We start from the raw sequence: 18,864 nt of genomic DNA, 5'->3' as shown, positions 1-18,864 counted from the left end.
ATTCACACAACATATAAAGAGTGTGATGGTTTTTATCAGTAAGCGGATGTGAACCTTTCTTAAAATAGTTTATATAACTTCAGGGGTCTGGAAGAACATGTGAGTTATTCCTGCCTCCAGTTTGGCTTTGAAAGCCAAATTTACCTCTAAGAAGTCTTATTAACTGTGGACGAAGTAAATGTATTTGTAGGGTAGTTGACATACAACTTGCAGCCAGATGTGAGTTGCTGTGCCTGCTGTCTGGCTACCTTAGCACAGCAGTGACTGTATGTCTCAGCAGAGCTTGTTAGGCTGGCTTCATCCTGATGCGTATTGAGACATGAGCATTGGGCACTTGACACCTTTTGGCTTCAAATTTAATTTGTTTCTATCTTTGGTGGGAAAACTCAGCATTTTTTGAAATCTGGCTGCACTGATGCAGGAAGACTCACCAGGACTCAGAACGCTTCTGGTAGCAGCGTGCGGAGGCAATTGCAAATGGAGTGACTATTTATAACTGCCCAGATCTGTTCACGTAAACTGTCTGCCACTGATCTGATGTCTTAGAATCAGCTTTAGAAATACAGACATGCACAGTTTTCAAGGCTGTAGGGAAGCAGACTCAGGTAATGCCTGTTTTTCCCTTTTGCCTGCAGGATGACTATAGTGTGGCACTGAACCTTCTGCTGGCACTGGATATTCCAAGGATGTCTTGGAAAAAAACATTCTTATCTGAGTTGTTGCTACAGAGTGGAGAGGAAACATTGTTAAATCAAAGTTTTTTTCCTGAAGCAAAGATTTAAGATCATTGTCTGAATAGAGGGAGAGAGTGTGATGGACAGCACTTGTTGGAGGTGTACAGAAAGCTCACTTAGATGACTTTGAATAGCTAGAACAATACAAGGCAACCAGCTGAAAGTAAACTACCTGCATTTTTTGCCAATCGTGAGTTTGGTTCTGTGTATCTTATGAATTATGTTTTTAAAATAAATTCTCCCAAATAAGGGAGTGTCCTGTAGCAGTGCTGTTTTTCTTTGTCAACTTGAATACCTCATACATCATTCAGAGGAGTTTTGTTTTGCTTATAATTAAGTTCACACAGGCAGTACAAATTCTTTAACTATTGTGAAGGCTGAATTTAATTAACTTCTCTTCAAAAGTGTGTAATGCTACATTAGTGAATGTGCAGTGAGGGCATTTGTTAGGAAGTGACATAATGGCATAAAAAGAGCTCTGGCAACGTGAGACCGAACCATCTCTCTCACTCTTAAGAGTGATATAATCTGATTATAACCTTCTATAACTCAAGGATTTGTTTATACCTTACATGGGCTTAATTCTGATCTCACTCCAGTCCTATGCTTGCATTAATATAATCGATTCTGAGAGGTTTGTTTTAGAGTTATTTGAGCCAGATCAAAAACAGGCCATATTGTTATCTCTAACATCTACAAAAACATACAATTTTTACTTTTGTAACTTGCTTTAACACACATAGCAGTCTAAGAAGAGTTTAAAATCAACAAAATCAGAGACATAAGTGAGGCAGGATCGCATGCTGTAACTAGTGTTAGGGATAAAAAAACAGGCCATGCAGAAGGCAATTAGGCTGAGTGCAAAGTTATGCCAGGAATCAGAATTGGTTTGAGGCTAAACTGTGTCAAGGTTCAGGCTGGTGCTGAAATCCAGCAGTACTGCTGTGACCAACAACATTTTTTCCACTGCTTTAAACCAATCTGAGTTGACTGTTCACTGGAAAATTATCAAAAAAGCATACATGTGTTTAAGTTCACAAATACATGTATCCCTGCAAGATTTACAATACGCACGCTGAGGACCCAGTCTAGTTCTGTTAGACAGATTTGCAGCCTCAGCCTGAATTTAGAAATGCCCAATACGTGTTTGTTTGGAAAATGGCTCGTGCTCACTCTCACGGGAAGCTTGGGTGTTGCGGGAGTGTCAGATTGTAGGTGCTCTGGTGTGGACAATTAGGCAGTTGCAGCAGTGCCAGAGAGATGTGATTTTGGCCAAAGCTTTGAGCTCTTCTACGCCTTGTCCTCTACTGAATATATTTTAGCCATCCTTTGGAGTTTGTCATTAAGTTTGGTGGGTTTTTTTATTTCTTTTTTTTCCTGAGGAGCTGCAGCTGTTTGTGTGAGTACAGAAACTCTGTGGACATGGAGTTGGGCGCAAGTTTGGTCCCAGCAGAATTGCTGCTGTTGTGGAATATATACATTCATTAGCTGTTACGTTTGTCCTTACCATTTTCAGTGCTCTTTCTATATCAATTCCTTGGCTCCATGGTACTGCAGGGTTAGCCAGGCAGTCTCCAGCACTACCTCTCCTGGAGACATCCACACGCTGTCTTCGGAGGTAACGGAAAGCCTCTGCTATGACTAGGACTGCATCGTGGGTCAGTGCAGACGTATACTAAAATTGATGCAAATAAAATATGGTGTCAAACTGCAATCTTAGAATTGCCACAGGTAATTCTTAGAAGAATCATGTTTGCAAGCCCTTTTACTTGTTCTCTGTCCTGCCGCAGGTGCTTTATGTCATTTAACAATTCCATCTATTTCAATTAACAAATTAAAAATATTTTCATTTTATATAGCAGCAAAATAATAAAACTAGTTTGCAGTTGCATAAAATTTAAATTTAATTGGAAGCATGCTCATCTAAGTGAGCTCACTATAAAAGTCTGCAATTCCATGCTGGCCCATACTGCTACCAATAGAGAAGAAGAGCTCATATTTGGGTTTTGCTTGCAGTATTCTTTTTCTTTTTAACAAGACTGCCAAGACAGACAGTTTTGAATTAAAGTTAACATAAATCATTTCTGTTTGGACCACAATCCTGATTAGGTAGCATCTGGCAAGGAATAGATCAGATTACTTTTCTTAGAAGACAGGTATACAAGCAAGTAATCACAAAATACACTTTAGGCATTATGTATCCTTGGTAATTGCCCATCTGCCTTCTCTTACTCCACAGTAAATCTGAGGAGGGTGGTAAGCTTTGTATAGCATCAATTCTTCAACAAAATCCCCAGATTCCTTAGCTACTTGTTCATGTTGCTGTCAACTTCATTCATTACTTGTCGTATGTATCTGGTGACACCCTCCAATGCTATAAATTTAGTATCACCTACGAAATCTCATGGAGATGGTTTTCTCCCACATTCATGTGTTTGTCTGAAAGTTCTTCCCTCTAAGAGCGGCCCAGGCTTTGCATATGATATCACTGGTTTTCACCAGCATTACAGCACACCTATAACTTAAAGGTCTGCGCACATGAGACCATTTCAACATGTACACACTGAGAGCAATTACACATGCTTAGTGTGTATGACCAGATTTCAAACCCCTGGTAACAGACCTTTCGTATTTCCACAGTGCTTGTAAGATAATGAAGAGAAGAAGAAAAGAATGTAAGGGGTATTTGCATGTACTGGTACACCTGCCCTTCTTTTGGCTCTTTGTGGGATATCGTAGAGCTCCTGGCTCCCAAGGAACCCTATGCTGGAGTTCATGCCAGAAGACATGCTGCCCATGCGTGAATTAGAAAGGTGGGAATCCAAGTTTCAACTGCACATTCAGCTACTCTCTTTGTGGGTAAGACTTATTCAATTCAGAAGAAGTTAATTCTATCCAGTAGGGCAGGATAGCACAATTGGTGGTCCATAATTCTTAAAAATGTGTATTATCTTATTACAAGCTCTTCAGTTTGATATAAAGCCTTAGGAAATCTGCACAGAATGAGATGTGTCTGCATGTGCAGTTCAAGAGAATAGTATCTGATAAAAAAGAGTGCAGAGGTAGGATTCTGAAGAAGGCTATAGAGCAGCCATTCTTACTGAGTTTTGAATGACAGCCATTTCGAACCTCTTACTGTGTGTGTGTGGTGGTTCCTGCTCTGACTGTATCAGGCACTCTTTTGATCCTGTCTGTTTTTACTTTTTTCTGTGATGCTTTGCAATGATCACCCTCTCCTCTTTTAGTAAGTTAACAATGGTGATATGTCACATTCTACACAACAATATAAAGCCAGATAGTAATTTTAAGGTGTTTGTTCTTGTATTAAAAACATCCTGTAATAGCTGTCCGATCTAGCACTACGTAAAACTTACATGCTGATAATTTTTTCAGCAGACTGCGTCAATTGTCAGTAACCTTAATGTAGTCCCTTCCAAGTCATGCCAAGAGAGCTATCTAATTTTCTACTTTATTTGAATTCTACTTATAAATGCATGAGCATGCAAAGAGAAAAGAGAGAGAGAAGGGAAAGGCTGATAAAATTCAGAATAAATTAAACATCAGGGCTTTAATCTCTAGGCAATTTTATTTCCTAATCAAAAATATTGCACATCAGTTTTTAAGTATGCTTTTTGTCTGATTGACAAATACTGTGCACATTTCTATAATGAGTGGTACATTTGTGGAAAGGTAATGTAATCTTTGTGTTTGTACCATATACTTAAGATTATGTTTTAAGGATGGAGAATAATTCTTACCTCAAGGTAAACTGCTTTCAAGTGGAATAAAATCTTCCCAGGTTAACTTTATATATTTCAGCGCTTTTAAGATTAGTTTGATACTTATCTTCACTTCCGCATCACTGCTAGGAAGCTTTAGAAAGCAGGCCTAAGTCCTAATCAACAGGGAACAATGCACTAATCTGAGTTTTGTGGGCCTATGTTTGCCTGCCTTTGCTTCCTCTGAAATACCAGCAAAACTGTGGGATGGTGTGGGATTAAGATAACTTTCCTTACCTAAAGAAATCACATGATCCCAGGGATGGAAAAGTATGTCACTGAATGGCCCCGGTCCTCTAGCAGCAGACCCGCATAACTGGTTCCTACTCTGTCCTGTAGTCTTACACAGTGCTACTGCCTGCCTTGGTGTCACCCCATGCATTGGGCTGGACTAGATTTTTCCCTTCCTAGCTAGTATTTTATGCTTCCCTGAATTTTGTCCTACTAATATCAGGACATTACTCCAGTTTATCTGAGTAATTTTGAATTCCATACCTGTTCATCAATTTGGAACATATTCTGATCAGGGATCTGTATCATACATATGCACACATCTGAGGTTAAAAAACCCCAAATAATTGTTAAAAGCAACACATATAGTCTCCATCACTGTCAGGATAAAATAAATACCTTCAATGGTGAGTTTTTGGCTTCAGGGAATTCCCTTTCATCAAGCCTCACCCAGCGTTGTAGAAACTGTTGAACCATTGGGTTTTCATTATTAACAATCTGGAATCCAGTGACATTGGCACCTCCATGCATTACTCTCTCCAGAACAATGTCTGTGAAACCCTGGGAGGACACATGTAGAAAACAAGAATCATTGCCACCCAAAGTCCCCTTTCTTTGGCTCAGTTTTACCTGCTACAAGCATAGCACAAAAGAAATGGATTGATTTCCCTCTTGTTACCTGAAAATATTCTACCTAGGAGACAATTACTATCACAACTGGGATTGTGATAGCAGCATAGTATAGAATTTAAAATGTCTTCTTGTTCAGACCTTTGTGATAGAAAACTGTCCTGTTGTGGCAACGTGGTACGTAATATTCACTGGTCAGAAAGAAAACAGTGGGAAACATGAAGTACTATTTCCTCTTTTCTCCTCATTATGGTGAAATCTGGTCAAAGACTTCAATCCCGTTTGTACAGTAAAGTGCACACCTCTCGCTAGGCAGTTCTCTGTCACAGCTTTACTTAGCATTTCACTTGAAAACATAACGGTATGATTCTCTCTCTCTGTTGTTATTTATACCTAAGGCAGTAAACTGGTGTCTTTTTGATTAGTATGACTTGATTGCAGTCATGTTTAGCTGAATGTCAATGGTTACACATGCTAAAAGGCAACCCAGAACAAGAAGCCCTGTATTTCTATGCACATGCTAATCAGTGAGATCATGACTGGTTCTTATAATGCAAAATGACACATCTGAAAGTCATACAGTAGTATTTATACAAAATAAGGTTAATTTAAAATTTGTCTTTTCTGCTTTAATCACACCAAAACATGGATACAGAGAATCTTCTACTAAGTGGGACTGCTAACTTGAAAGTGTGAGTTCTGGAAAAACATTTTTCTACTCACAGTAGACACAGAACCCCAAAATTAGTCTTGCTGCAGAATCAATTACAATATAACACTTTTTCTAAGGAACTCTAGCAGATGGCATTTCAAAGGCATCATAAACTTCCCTGAAAGTCAATTCTAGAACCCATAAGAAGCTCTGATATAGACAAAAATGTGCTGTCCTGTCCTGGTAGGTCAACATGTACACAGGCACCACCCTACGCTCTGAAATACAAAAGAACAGCTAAACAGCTTGGCTGATTTATGTGATGGAATTGTTCTAATTTGCAGCTTTTTACCACTTATTTTATACACAAATACACTAAAATTATTTTTCCTGGAGTGCTTAAATTTCCAGTATGTTACATAGAAGATGATGGTTATCAAGTGTCTTATTTATGAGGATACAAATTAGCGGAAAACATAATTAAATTATTATTTTAAAATTAGTAGAGGATAGGAGGTTCTTAGACAAAAGAAAGACCACAATTGAGTACAAATGACTATAACACACCAGTTCTAGTATTTACTGAAGTAATTTCTCAAAATCCAAGAACTCATCCACGCATTTCCTCTTTTGCTGATTAAAGTTGCCACAACCTGAACAGAATATATTACCCTCTGAACCTTAGCTATACTTGTAATGAAGAAAAGTTCTTACCAGATTGGCTAACATGTAGTGATAGCCTCTCGAATGTTTGCCGAGGATTACAACCTGCATGAAGAAAAAAAATACATATTATTCAGTTGTAAGAGGATGACTCAACTATTGGAAAACACCAGAGAATGAACACTTTGGTATGCCCAGTCCATGGGCAGCACGAGTAATACAGACCTGTGGCTTTACAGACACGATGCAGTCATTTGTGTTTTTAAAACATGCGGGCAGAGTACACAGAAGAGTAACTCACAAGGCTGAGAAGACTCTGCTTGTGGAGATGACCTTACCTGGGAAAGTCACCCCTGTGATCAGTTTGGGTGAGTGACCCAAACTCCTGACTGACTCCCCTGCTGACCAGGTTCATTTTAGTTATCAAGTATTTCTGCTCTGAAATGAGGTAAAACTACATCTACCCACGCAGCAAACTTCTGTTTACTTTGTTCCTTGTTTGTGGAATATATGCGAAGCAGGTGACACTGCCCAGCCACTCACTGTGTTCATTCCACAGCACAGTGAGGCTCGGTAGGCTCCAGGTCATACTGGGGGTTTCCTGCCATGAGAACCCTGGCCAAGCCTTGTCACACATGAATGCTTGAAGTTAAATTCCTAAAGTGATAAATAGTGACCTTCATTGCCTTTTGACAGCTTTCAAAAGGCCTGAAAACTTGCCACTTCCAGTGCATCTAAATGGACACATCTGACCTTACATGTTTCATCAGAATTTATACTAAATGTGATGCACATTCCACTAAACCAACATCTCCTGCCCTCTCTGACCTCACTTGGGCATCTCTCTGTACAAATGGAGTCATTAACTGGAAGCACTAAGAGATAAAAAAGCAGCAGATTGAACTGAGCAGCTGGATTCTGTAAGGGTAACGGGGAAGAGCGGAGGCAGCACTGTCTGGCAAGCCTGAATTCTGCCATCCTGTGTGCTCGTCCCCGCTCCAGTAATACTGTGCTTTTGCGGAAAGGAGGAAGAAACACAGTTCCCATGTCTATGCAGCTAGCTGCCGGCTCACCAGCAATACCTCTTCTGCAAGATTATGCCACTGCACTTAGCACTACTCCCTTGCCTTCAGATTACAATCTCAGTAACACAGCCTCCAGTCCCACTTGTTCAGGTGGGACAGTATCCAGCAGTAAGAATTTAATTCATAATTGTGGTGAGTATGTGCGTGTCAGGACAGAACCAAGTTTTCCCAGACTTGCTGAGTTAAACTAATAAAAGCTAAAAATAGCAAACATAATGCTGGCGACACACCACAGGTGTATCACTGACTATACCCTATGAGCAGCTCAAGTGAACAGATGATGCTTGTTGATGGAGAATCATCTGAAAATCTATACGTACCATACTAACGTTCTTCTCCATGGTCACAGATAAGCGCTCCATATGTCATACTCTAAAAGACATCTTTCAACATGACCACTTATGTCTTTGCTAAAAACAGATGACATTTGAGTCATTGACTTTAGATATACTGCTGAGGCTGTTAAAGTTCTTGATTAAATTATTAAGGTCCCAGTTGCCTCTTTGGGTTGTCTTGTCCTTAATAGATGCCATTTCTTTTAAATTCACGTTTAATTCTGTAGAAATTTGCATACTTCCAGCAGTCTGATAATAAATTGCTGTTCAGGTTCTCTTGAGAACTGTATGTACACTCTGTTGGTAGAAAGCATCTGCTTTCCTACACTCACATTTGTTTTCTATGGAAATGTGCAGGCTTCCTTCAGATCATCTGGCGTGCATGCTATTTGCATACTGAATTCTCTGTATGTTTTAATTTTACCTTAAATGCAGCAATTTACTTTTGAAAGGTTAGAGACAAAGAACTTATTTAACAACAACAATACTCTTTGTCCTTTTAACCTTAACAACAAATAAGAAAGCTTTTTCATTTCTATCCAGAAATGTGTTTATTTAAGAGAAAAACAGCATGACAGACGAAGTCAGAGGCTGTTAAGAAAAACATACATGGAGCTGCTACAGGCATCAGGAGCAATACTGCAAATAGGAAATGTAGGACTCATTAGCATAGATCAGACTCAACTTCCCATCTCATCTGTTGCCAGATCTCCAACATGACCAGAAAGAATTCTGTTTAGTCCCTTAGAGAGGTCCAGCGTACTACAGTCAAGCTTGTCAAGCTTTAATTCATAAAGCACCTTTCAGAAGTGACCTGCCAGTATTTCTACTCACAATCAACCACATTATTTTGTAACTATTTAACTGGTTTATAACAATGTTTTTAAAATTCACTACACTTGCTGTACTTAATCTTAACAAGCCCAATTCCTCTACTCCCTCACTTTCCACCCTCTACCAACTGTCCAACACCCTGAATGGGGGTGCTGGATTAGAGAGCCCAGCAGAAACAATCACAGACATGAGTGGTGCTCCTAGGGGAGTGAAGAGATGGATAAAGCTTTTTTATGAAGAAGGAAAACAGGAGTATAACAAATAAATCTCATCAACTGCTTATATATTGTGAAGCTTATATAGAAAGTGGGATATTGAATAGTGGTGGTGAATAGAAAGCCAGGATTACAGGACAAGGATTTCAGAGAGCTACATGTCTTTGGTAAGTTTCACTTCTGAGACTTAATATTGCTTTCACCTTGACTGAAAGAAAAGCTTATAAGATTTTATACTGCACAAAGGAGGACAGAAAAAAATGGCTGGAAACTATCATGAATAATTCAGACTTCTGATCCCATATAATTCTTGCCTTATAGATAAAAGATCATAATGTCAGGTTCGATACAGAATCAAATAAAGTTTGTATTGTTAATTAACTCTTTGGATATTTCCAATTAATTAAGAGAAAATCTGGAGGGAACATAATTAAAATGTATCTGGTTTTAAACTAACAGTCAAATCTGTTAGCCAGCACCAGGCTTACTGGAAATACAGATCTATATGCCAGATTTGGGAAATTAAGTCAGCATTGCCAATTTTATTTTTCCATTTGCCTGGGGAAGTTACTTTTTGAATGAAAGCATAAAGACAACTTGGTTTCCACTGCATCAGTCTTCATGATAATAAATAGGCAACTGAAAGTTTTTGCCTTAGCTTTTACATTTTTCTTACAGCCTTGAAAGATAGCATTATAGAGATTAACTGGCTAATATTAATCGGTATGGAGCATTGTAGTATTTCTAAAGCAGTGACGATGATTCTCTCATGATGTAGTTCAAAGGCTATACAACACCTAAGAGGAAGGACAGTGAAGAGGAAGCAAAGTAACTTTAATACTAACCTCACAATTACTCCATCACCTTTTGACTTATTCCCCACTCAAATTACAACCACAACTAGTTCCTGGTCTAGAACATGAATCTGGGTTTTTTGGCCATGAAAATGGCATTAAGGATGGAAGGAACATTATGAGGAGACTGGTGAGCTCTTAGAGGAAAGTCAAGGCAGGGAAGCCATTTTAAAGAGTAGTAATGGAAACAGATCCGGGGGTTTCATTGTAATATTTCTCCAAGGGCTTGATGAGGAACTAGAATGGTAAGAACAGAGTGTGTAAGTGAACAGCAGCAACAGACAAGAGGCAAGGAAAGAATGGATTAATGAAAGAAAAGATTCTGTGGGCTCAAAAGGAATCAAGCAATGGAAGAATAGTGCAAGTTCGGTACGTGGGACTGAGCAGTCATATTCTGTCTTTAAAAAATATCAATGGTTTATCTCTGACTGATAAAAGGGAAAGATAATTTTTCTTTTATGGATGGAGGAAAATCACAGAACAGGTGAGGTTGGCAGGGGCGTCTGGAGATTGTCTATTCCAACCCCCTGGCTCAAAGCAGGGGCAGCTAGAGCAGGCTGCTCAGGACCACGTCCAGTCAGGTTTTGAATATTCCCAAAGAGAGATTCCACAAGCTCTTTGGGCAGCCTGATTCTCTGTCTGACCACCCTCACAGTAAAAATTATTTTTCTTAGGTTTAAACAGAATTTCCTGCACTTCAGTTTGTGCCCTTGCCTCTTGTCTTGTCACTGGGCACCACTGGGACTCTGAAACTCAGTGAGACTGTCCAAGAAGAGTCTGGCTCCATCCTCTTCCTTCCTTCCCATCAGGTATTTGCAGACATTATTAATCTTCCCCTCAAGCTTTCTCTCCAGGCTACACAACCCAAGTTCTCTCAGCCTTTCCTTGCATGTCAGATGCTCCACTTCCTTAATTGTCATAGAGGCCCTACACTTGCTCCAGGATGTCCATGACTTTTCTGTATTAGTCAGCCCAGAACTGTACACGGCACTTGAGATGTGGCCTCACCAGCACTGAGTAGACGGGAAGGATCACTTCTGTTGACATGCTGACCATGCTAAACCTATGCAGCCCAGAACACTGTTGGCCGCCTTTGCTGTGAGAGTGCAGTGCTGGCATGTGCTCAACTTGTATGCCTGGACCACAAGATCCTTCTCTGCAGAGCTGCTTTCCAGCCAGGAAGCCTCTACCCAGTCTGTACTGGCACATGGGGTTATTTTTCCCCAGGTGCAGGGCTTTGCATTTTCCTTTGTCGAACTTCATGAGTTTCCTCTCTGTCCACTTCACTGGTCTGTTAAAGTATTGCAGCACAACCACCTAGTGTGTCAAACACTCCTTCTAATTTGGTATCACCTGTAAACTTGCTGAGAGTGCACTCCATCCCATAACCTGCAGATCGTTAATAGAGAGGTTAAACAGTGTTAGCCCCAGTACCCTTAGGGTACTCAAAATAGTAACTAGCTTCCAGCTGGCCTTTGTGTTGCTGATCACAACCCCCTAAGCCCAGCAGTTTCAATCACTTTTAAATCCACCTTACTGCCTCTGTAGGCTTTGATTTTAAAGAGTCATTGAAAAATACAAGCTAAGATTATATGCTTGCACTTCTACCTAGAGAAGTAGCTATCACAATTTCGGCAGCAGTGAAAAGAAAAATACCATGTCCAATTAATACCTGTTTGGAGCTCATCTTCCCTTCATTTGAATCCACTGTCATCTGGTCAGTTTAGTCTGTTTAATCAAAGTTATTTATCATCTTTATTTACAAATGAAAAAAGAAAGGAAAAAATCAGATCACAAAAGTACAGACTACATCATCTACAGCTCAAAACCCTGATTTTTATGAGTCTATTAGTTCTTTCCATAACATAAAATACTGATGCTGACAAGCAGTATTGCAACAAAGAAGGTCTAAAGATTTTTACTGTGCTTTTCATACCTGACAAGTGGCAGAAATATGCCACTTAAATGGACTGACAGGCAGAGATCTGACCTGCTGTAACGTGTCTTTCCATTTTGACCATATCTGGGAACAATGAGGCAGTTTAACTCTAGAACTCTTCTTTCCTAGGTTTTAAAAAGACAGGGAGAAAAATAAGATTTCCTGTAAGCTCAGAGTAAAAAAGGATTTTGTTCTTTGTTGAGGTTATTAATGCATTAATTTGGGTTCCACTTATGCAAAAACCTCACATTTAACTTCAAGCATTTCTACTGATTTTTAAGTATACGTGTAAGTTTCTGAGGACAAGAGAGCTTAGCTACCTCCAGTTGAGCAGTAATGTGCCTTTATACCTTGCTACAGAAATACAATTATGACACCTTTGCCTTCAAAGCAGTGTGCAAATGCCAGAAGTAATGGCATGATTCTTTTCAGAGGCAAACAAGCAAAATAGATAAAGGGACTCAGGTCTAAAAAAATTTCAACAGTATTGTCAGGATCAGCTATCAGTGTTGATTGCACTTCATGGGAACAGCATGGATAACAAGCCCTTGCTACCTCAAAAGTGGCAACAACTGTCTGGCAAGCTGAAAGTGTCGTGGAGCACACTGTCTTCTCTAATGGCTATCAGGTCAGGTGTTCTCTAGTTTCTATCCCTACTGACAGTATTTCTATTCTGAGGATGGAGTTACTTAAAGGTTATCTCAGATCTGAGCAGCTCCTACCTGATACTGGATTGAATGACCGAAAAGTTGTGCCCTGTGATGCAGCACCTACTGAACCAGTGGCACTGCCTAATTTGGTCTTCAGGACACACTTAAGAAAGGAGAGGAACAGAGTATCAGGGTGACAGTCCAATTAGTTCAATAAAAGCTGAAGTCAAGGCCCAAAAAAGTTCTTGTCAGTATGTTAGCAAGAATGTTTAGCTTATCTTGAGCGGCATCTGCAATGTACTGCATCTCAGCTCTCATTCTACCACTGAAGAAAAGGAGAAACTACAGAAGCCCTTCAGCTGGAAAACGGTCCTCTCCCTGGCCTCCCTCCCACTCCTGTAGCCCCTTGCTGCAGTGGGGGAGCTGCCCGTGGGGCTTGCAGCCACTGCACCTCAGCTCTCTGGGGTCAGTGCACTAACAGCAATGCAGTTACCTTCTACAGTGTTGCCATGCAGGCAAAGGTGCAATAGCATTTGACAGCCATACATAATCATTCCTCACTATGTTTACTTTTACAAAGGTCACCCCTTGTTGTGTAAATTTTCCAGCTAGGAGTCGGATAAATAGGAGGAGAACAGAAAATAAACGCTCTCCTGAAGTGTGAACAGAATTTTCCTCATTTAAGCAGAAACATGGTAAAAATGAGATCCCTTGTACCCTCAGTAGATCCATTTTACTTTAAGAATGCCGTGCCCACTCCCATTTTCCAATACACACATGTGCTCCAGCAGAAAGAGTGAGTTCCCTTTGAAGATTATAAACACTAGGTAAGGCTCAATCTTCCCTGAGTAAATTTGAAAAAAATAGCTTTTTTGGTGTCATGATTTTGTCTCTTTCTATCACACTAACAACACCAGCACCAACATATGAGGTTCCAAAGGAACTGCAATCCTTCAGTGGCAAAAGATATGTCACAGCTAACAGTGGTCTGCCACAGCCAAACAAGTGATTCTTGTCCTGCCTTTAATTCCATGGAAATAAAGCCATTTCCATGTTTGGTAGAAGTGGCTTCCCTCATACAAAGGGTCAAAACCTCATGATTGTAACTGTAGTGCAAACCCAGCGAAGCTGATTTATTTCTTCACTTACTATTAATGGGATGGGAATCTGGCCACCAGGAATTGTGATGCTGTAAAATATGCAGTAAACAATGATTTCATTTATATGAAGAATGAATACTATATTAAATTTGAGTTAAATATTAAATGAAAAATGCATTAAATATTAAGATGAAGATTCTACACACGTATTATTTGTTGCAGACAAAAATAACTGCATATATAGTTGAGATTAATTCATCCACCATTTCAGAAGCTTCATGTCCTTTAGGGAATGTCACACAACCATACACAGTCCCAGTTGCTGGATTCTGTATTTCTGTGCAGTATACGGACCTAAGAATTCTACTTCCATGCAACTGCCACCTTGTACATTTGTGACTATACCTCATAACCAAAATCCTACTTTCCTCTATAGCACAGTATCAAGATTATTTGTTTCGGCTTATAAAACATTCTTCAAACAGCTTTTGGCTTTTTCACAATATATCTCTCATGGGAGATAAATTTCGTGGCAAATAGGAGTGTCCTAGAAGAAGGAGACAAAAATGTGCGTGGTGGAAGCACGGATCTGAGATGTTTCTGAAGCATTTTACTAAAGTTTTTCACTCTCTGATCCCCATCCTGTGCCCTTCTCTCCCTTGCCTCTTTCCTTGATGACAGTCACATCAAGAATGAAATTTTACTTGTAGGCCATCTCCAGATAGATGATGGTTGTGCATGTTGGTCCTCAGAGGATAATTAAATGCAGTATCTGAAAGTTGTATTGTACTTCATTCTCCTTCCATACAGCTAAACTTTTGTTTTCCCATAGCTAATCTGACATTTGCTGATTAAAGATTGTGTAGCGGAATATGCATTTAATTTGTGCATAAAAGGTTACATTAGAAATCACTTTGGAAAAAAATTACAAACTTCAACATAGGTTCTGAGGGCATGGTACCTTCTCCTAATTTCTTTCAGTGTGGTGACAAAGTTTTATGTGAATTTTCTGTGCCCTGAAACAATTTTCCTAAATTGATTTTCCTTGGTGTGACTTAGCAATATTGTCAGGTTAACTAATCTGTTGGCACAGTTATTGTTAAAGGACATATTCTACCACAAGCATCAGACCCTGGAGGAGACCGAGAAGAAGAGTTTTATGATCCCTGGTAACTGATGTTCATAATCACAATTATTTACTCTTTAAACTGAATCAAATTCATTAAATAAACTTTTATCTACATCAAAATCTCTTCTTTGTTTAGACAGATGAGAAGTTTTATATCTCTTGGGACTGAATCTCTCTTCACAAGTCGTGTCCTTCAATACAAAGACCTTCACGTCAGAATCAATCAAAACTTAAGCCACCCTTCATCACTTGAAGCTATTTCACTAAAAGCAAGATCAGATATGGGGGGTTGTTACAATCAGAACAAAAATTCTTTGTAGCGTATGAAAAGGATATTCAAAATTGCTGAGACCTTTGCCCCTTATTTTGCCAAGATATTCTCAAGAGGAGACACTTGTTCGCAGAGAGCTTTCTTGAAGAAATTTATGTGTTGCAGAATATTTTAATTAGTGAATTCTTTAGCTTCTTGAGTGAAATTAATAAAGTAAAAATCAAGTTGTGTTCTGGAGGAATTTTTAGAGTTGTATTTATGGGAAGTACATGACTTAATTAAATATGTTACTCTGCAGCAGTAATTTCCACACATAGGTCATTTTAGGAAGGAGGCCATATTTTAATTGCCTGTACAGTTCTAGTATATTCTTTGAGAAAGATCCTCCCTTGAAAAATATTCATAATGGAGTGATTTTACATCCAAGATAATTTCACAGAGGTTCCAGTACTTTCTCAAGCCTCTGTGAAATCTTAAGTTCAAAACTCGCCTGAAATTTCACATAGAGACTTCAGATTTCATAAAAGCCAACTGAAAAACAAATGTGCAGATGAAATTCCAAATCACAGTAAGCTTTCTGTGTTGAGTGGCAGAATTGCTTTAATTCTGACACTGATAAACCATGCTATGGTACTCTCCTCATTGGTTTCATCTTCTAGTTCTGCTGGCTCAGCGTTCTGTCTTCCTCCCTAGTTCTTGGCTATAACCCTTCTCAGGTCAGACACTACCAGAAGGTCAGCAGCTGTGAGATCAAGGGACTTGGTTTATGTTCTCTGATCTGACAGAATTTTTTGCTATGATGTTCAACAATTACTTGGGTCTGAAGCTTTTTGATGCACTGTTGTCATCAAAGTTTGAATTACTTTTTTGAAGTCAACTGATTTGGTAGTGTACTTGGGACTGAAACTTCTGTTTCTCTACATAGATCTTCCAAAGAGTCCAGGGAAACTGAAATCATATTAACTGATAGGATAGGTACACAGAGAAAGATTCGCACTGTATTCTGTCTTCCTACTGCTTCTGATAAATTCCAAAATATTAATCTATTTTGTATTTCATCCCATCAAGGGCTACTCTTGTTCATCAGTCAAGGCCCTGTGGAAATACATCTGCTGCTCCTTAAGCCTAATTTTGCCACCTCCAAGAAGAGACATGAGGTTTTGCTAACCTGAGAAGAAATAGGTACACTGCTGCTATATCTGCTCCAGTACTCTAGAGAGCCCAAAAGAATAGGAATTTATGTTAACTGCTCAGATGGGTGAGCTGTTTAGTAACCATCACATGCTTTTCACTGACACACAAGCATCTTTTCAAGAGACACCAGTATTTCTTAGTCAATTCTTAGCTCAGAAAAGTTAAGCAAACAAGTGCACCTGGCTGTACTATTAGAGTTGATTGCCTTTCCCTAGTAACATTCACAGTTAAATTTCCTTCAGTCTATTATGCAACCAGCTCCTATCCCACGTAAGATGGTCCCATCACAATAACATCCTCATTTCCACCTTCACATATGCTCTCTTTACGTACCCTATCTCCTTGCCTCTTGGCAGTTGCAGATGCTCTCAGGTCTCTGTAGACCTACAAGTCCATATCAGGTATATCAAAACCAGCCCTATCAAAAATTACTTCCAGACTGGCATCCTTCACTAAGTTTCACAACACCTGAAGTCACTTTCACAAAGAGTATTAATAATTGTAATCTTACATTTATTCTTACTTTTCCAAACTTTATGCAGGAATCACAAATGCTTCAGCACTGTCAGCACATCATTAACAAGCAGTTCTTTAGTGATCTTTGCATTATGTGTCTAACCCCTGTGACACAGGAGACGACATCTAATTGTCCTTTTTGGCTTTCAATACTGTGAAACTGTATGTTCAATATCTTAAGAGTAAACTCTTGCAATCACAAATAAACATAAACAATGCTCATTTCTTCTTCTCATATCCCACAGGGGAAATGAAACTCCTTCAGCCTTAGCTCCTCAAAATATAAAAGAATGTATATCTGTTGGGGGAAGAGAGGAAGAAATTACGTAAACTGAGGCACACAGTTTTAATTTTAAAAATACATAAATTTCCCATTTTCTCCACACCTCCCATCAGCACATCAGAGTAAAATCTCACTATTACTCCCTGGAATTGAACAAGAGTCCTCAGAAACAGAATTCTGCTTATATAAACCATTACTGCATGTCAGGATCACTTCAAACTATTATTTGGATATAACCCAGAAGTGTCGCAGTAATTCAGTCCCAACGCTCACATGAGAATCTTTTGGAAGGGTTTTGTACTGCAGAGCACTGCCTTCAAGCAGACTGAAAAATACTGAATAGTAGCCATTCTTTTTTTTTTTTTTCTTTTTAAATGCCCTATGAAATTAAGAAAAGAAAAATAAAACATTGCAAACTCCTCTAGGAAAAACAAGGTTACTTTTTCTTATACCTTTTATTATAAATGGAGTTTTTCCGTGACTAGAATTGCATTCAATTTGCTCTTTTCAATGCTTTGAAAGAGTTTTAAAGGATTATTCTGCTTCACTATAAACAGCACTCTGCAATATTCTCCGTATAACTTGGTGCATAAACCATGAACCAAAAGAGATTACAAAGAGTTAATTTATTTTTACTAGGCTTAGTCTATGCAGCAGGGGAGGCCATTTTACTCATATGAGGTAGTAAAGTTATAGCAATATTTTTGCTTTCTGATTCTTTACACGTATTCTCCCAGGATAGAAAATAGAAGGGTATTTTTAAGAGTCTATGTATATTGTTGATAATTTTATTCATTAGATGTTTTAGAAGAATGAGCTTCCAGTAGTACATGTGCCATTATACCAACACATGCATGTCCATGGTGTGATGCAACTAAACTTAATTCAGTAACGTGGGCTTTTTTTAAGCCTGGGAACATTAACTTCCTCTAAAATTGTTATGCTGTTCTCCATATTACTGTTTGCATACTATGGGATGAGTTTGTATTTGAGGTTTAGTTGATGACTTATAGGGCCTAAAACTTAGCCCAGGCTACCCCTGGCAGCTTTAGTCTGCTCCACAAAGGCCAGTGGAATTGCACTGGTATGAAGATGGGATAAGAGACAGGAATCATGCATGAATGTATAATTATAAGCAGTGAGTGATTTGCACTGGGATGGTACTTTACCATATTATGGTCTGATCCAAATCCATCTGTAGCTCAGAGCAAATACACACAGTTCTGGATCACACCTAGGGACCTCGTATATAGGGACCTCCCCCTGCAAGGTTGGAGCTATCAGTTGCTAGCGTCTTACATACTGCACCGCCAGCATCTGCACTAAAAAAGCCCAGTAGGGTGGTCCCCATTCCGAAAATCTTGCTATTTGAACTGTAGCGTAACAGCGCTCTACGAAATGCACTTGGGAACATCTTGGTGCATGCAGGGCCCTGAAAAAGCACCAGTGGTTCTCTTCCTCTCCCAGATATGTGATTTGTATTGCACTGAATCCATTAACCCTGGCTTAGTCAGCTGTGAAAAAAAGCCATACACTCTTGTGCAGCTTTTCTTTTACTGAGTTAGGACTTCTTCCCTTGTAAATGAACTTATGAGACACCAGAACTATCACGCTGTCTCTGGTGATGTACAACGCCTGTTTGCACAGTGGTATTGTGCTATTACTATTCATTTTGATCGTGTGTTTCCTTCCTCTCCCTGCAGTTGGTTCATCTGAATTGTCGCCAAGATGGTTGCCTTGGAAACTAATTAAGGAAAGCCTTTGGTTAGA

The 18,864-nt window shown here is 39.2% G+C and overlaps 1 protein-coding gene across 5 annotated transcripts in view; it reads right to left on the bottom strand.

The window, feature by feature from the left end:
- GRIA3 (glutamate ionotropic receptor AMPA type subunit 3) overlaps nucleotides 1-18,864 on the bottom strand; it is a 153,734-nt gene that overhangs the window by 57,015 nt on the left and 77,855 nt on the right. For all 5 annotated transcript variants that reach the window (XM_074147159.1, XM_074147160.1, XM_074147162.1 and 2 more), the window contains exons 5-7: nucleotides 6,741-6,794; nucleotides 5,144-5,305; nucleotides 2,242-2,409 (exon numbers count right to left, since the gene is read on the bottom strand). In XM_074147159.1, coding sequence (XP_074003260.1) covers nucleotides 2,242-2,409; nucleotides 5,144-5,305; nucleotides 6,741-6,794 — 384 coding nt within the window. The remainder of the gene's footprint in view (nucleotides 1-2,241; nucleotides 2,410-5,143; nucleotides 5,306-6,740; nucleotides 6,795-18,864) is intronic.

The sequence above is a fragment of the Numenius arquata genome, chromosome 5, assembly GCF_964106895.1.
Source record: "Numenius arquata chromosome 5, bNumArq3.hap1.1, whole genome shotgun sequence".
Lineage (NCBI taxonomy): Eukaryota > Metazoa > Chordata > Aves > Charadriiformes > Scolopacidae > Numenius > Numenius arquata.
The sequence above is the reverse complement of the archived record's forward strand: the minus strand, read 5'-3'. Positions and strand labels throughout refer to the sequence as shown.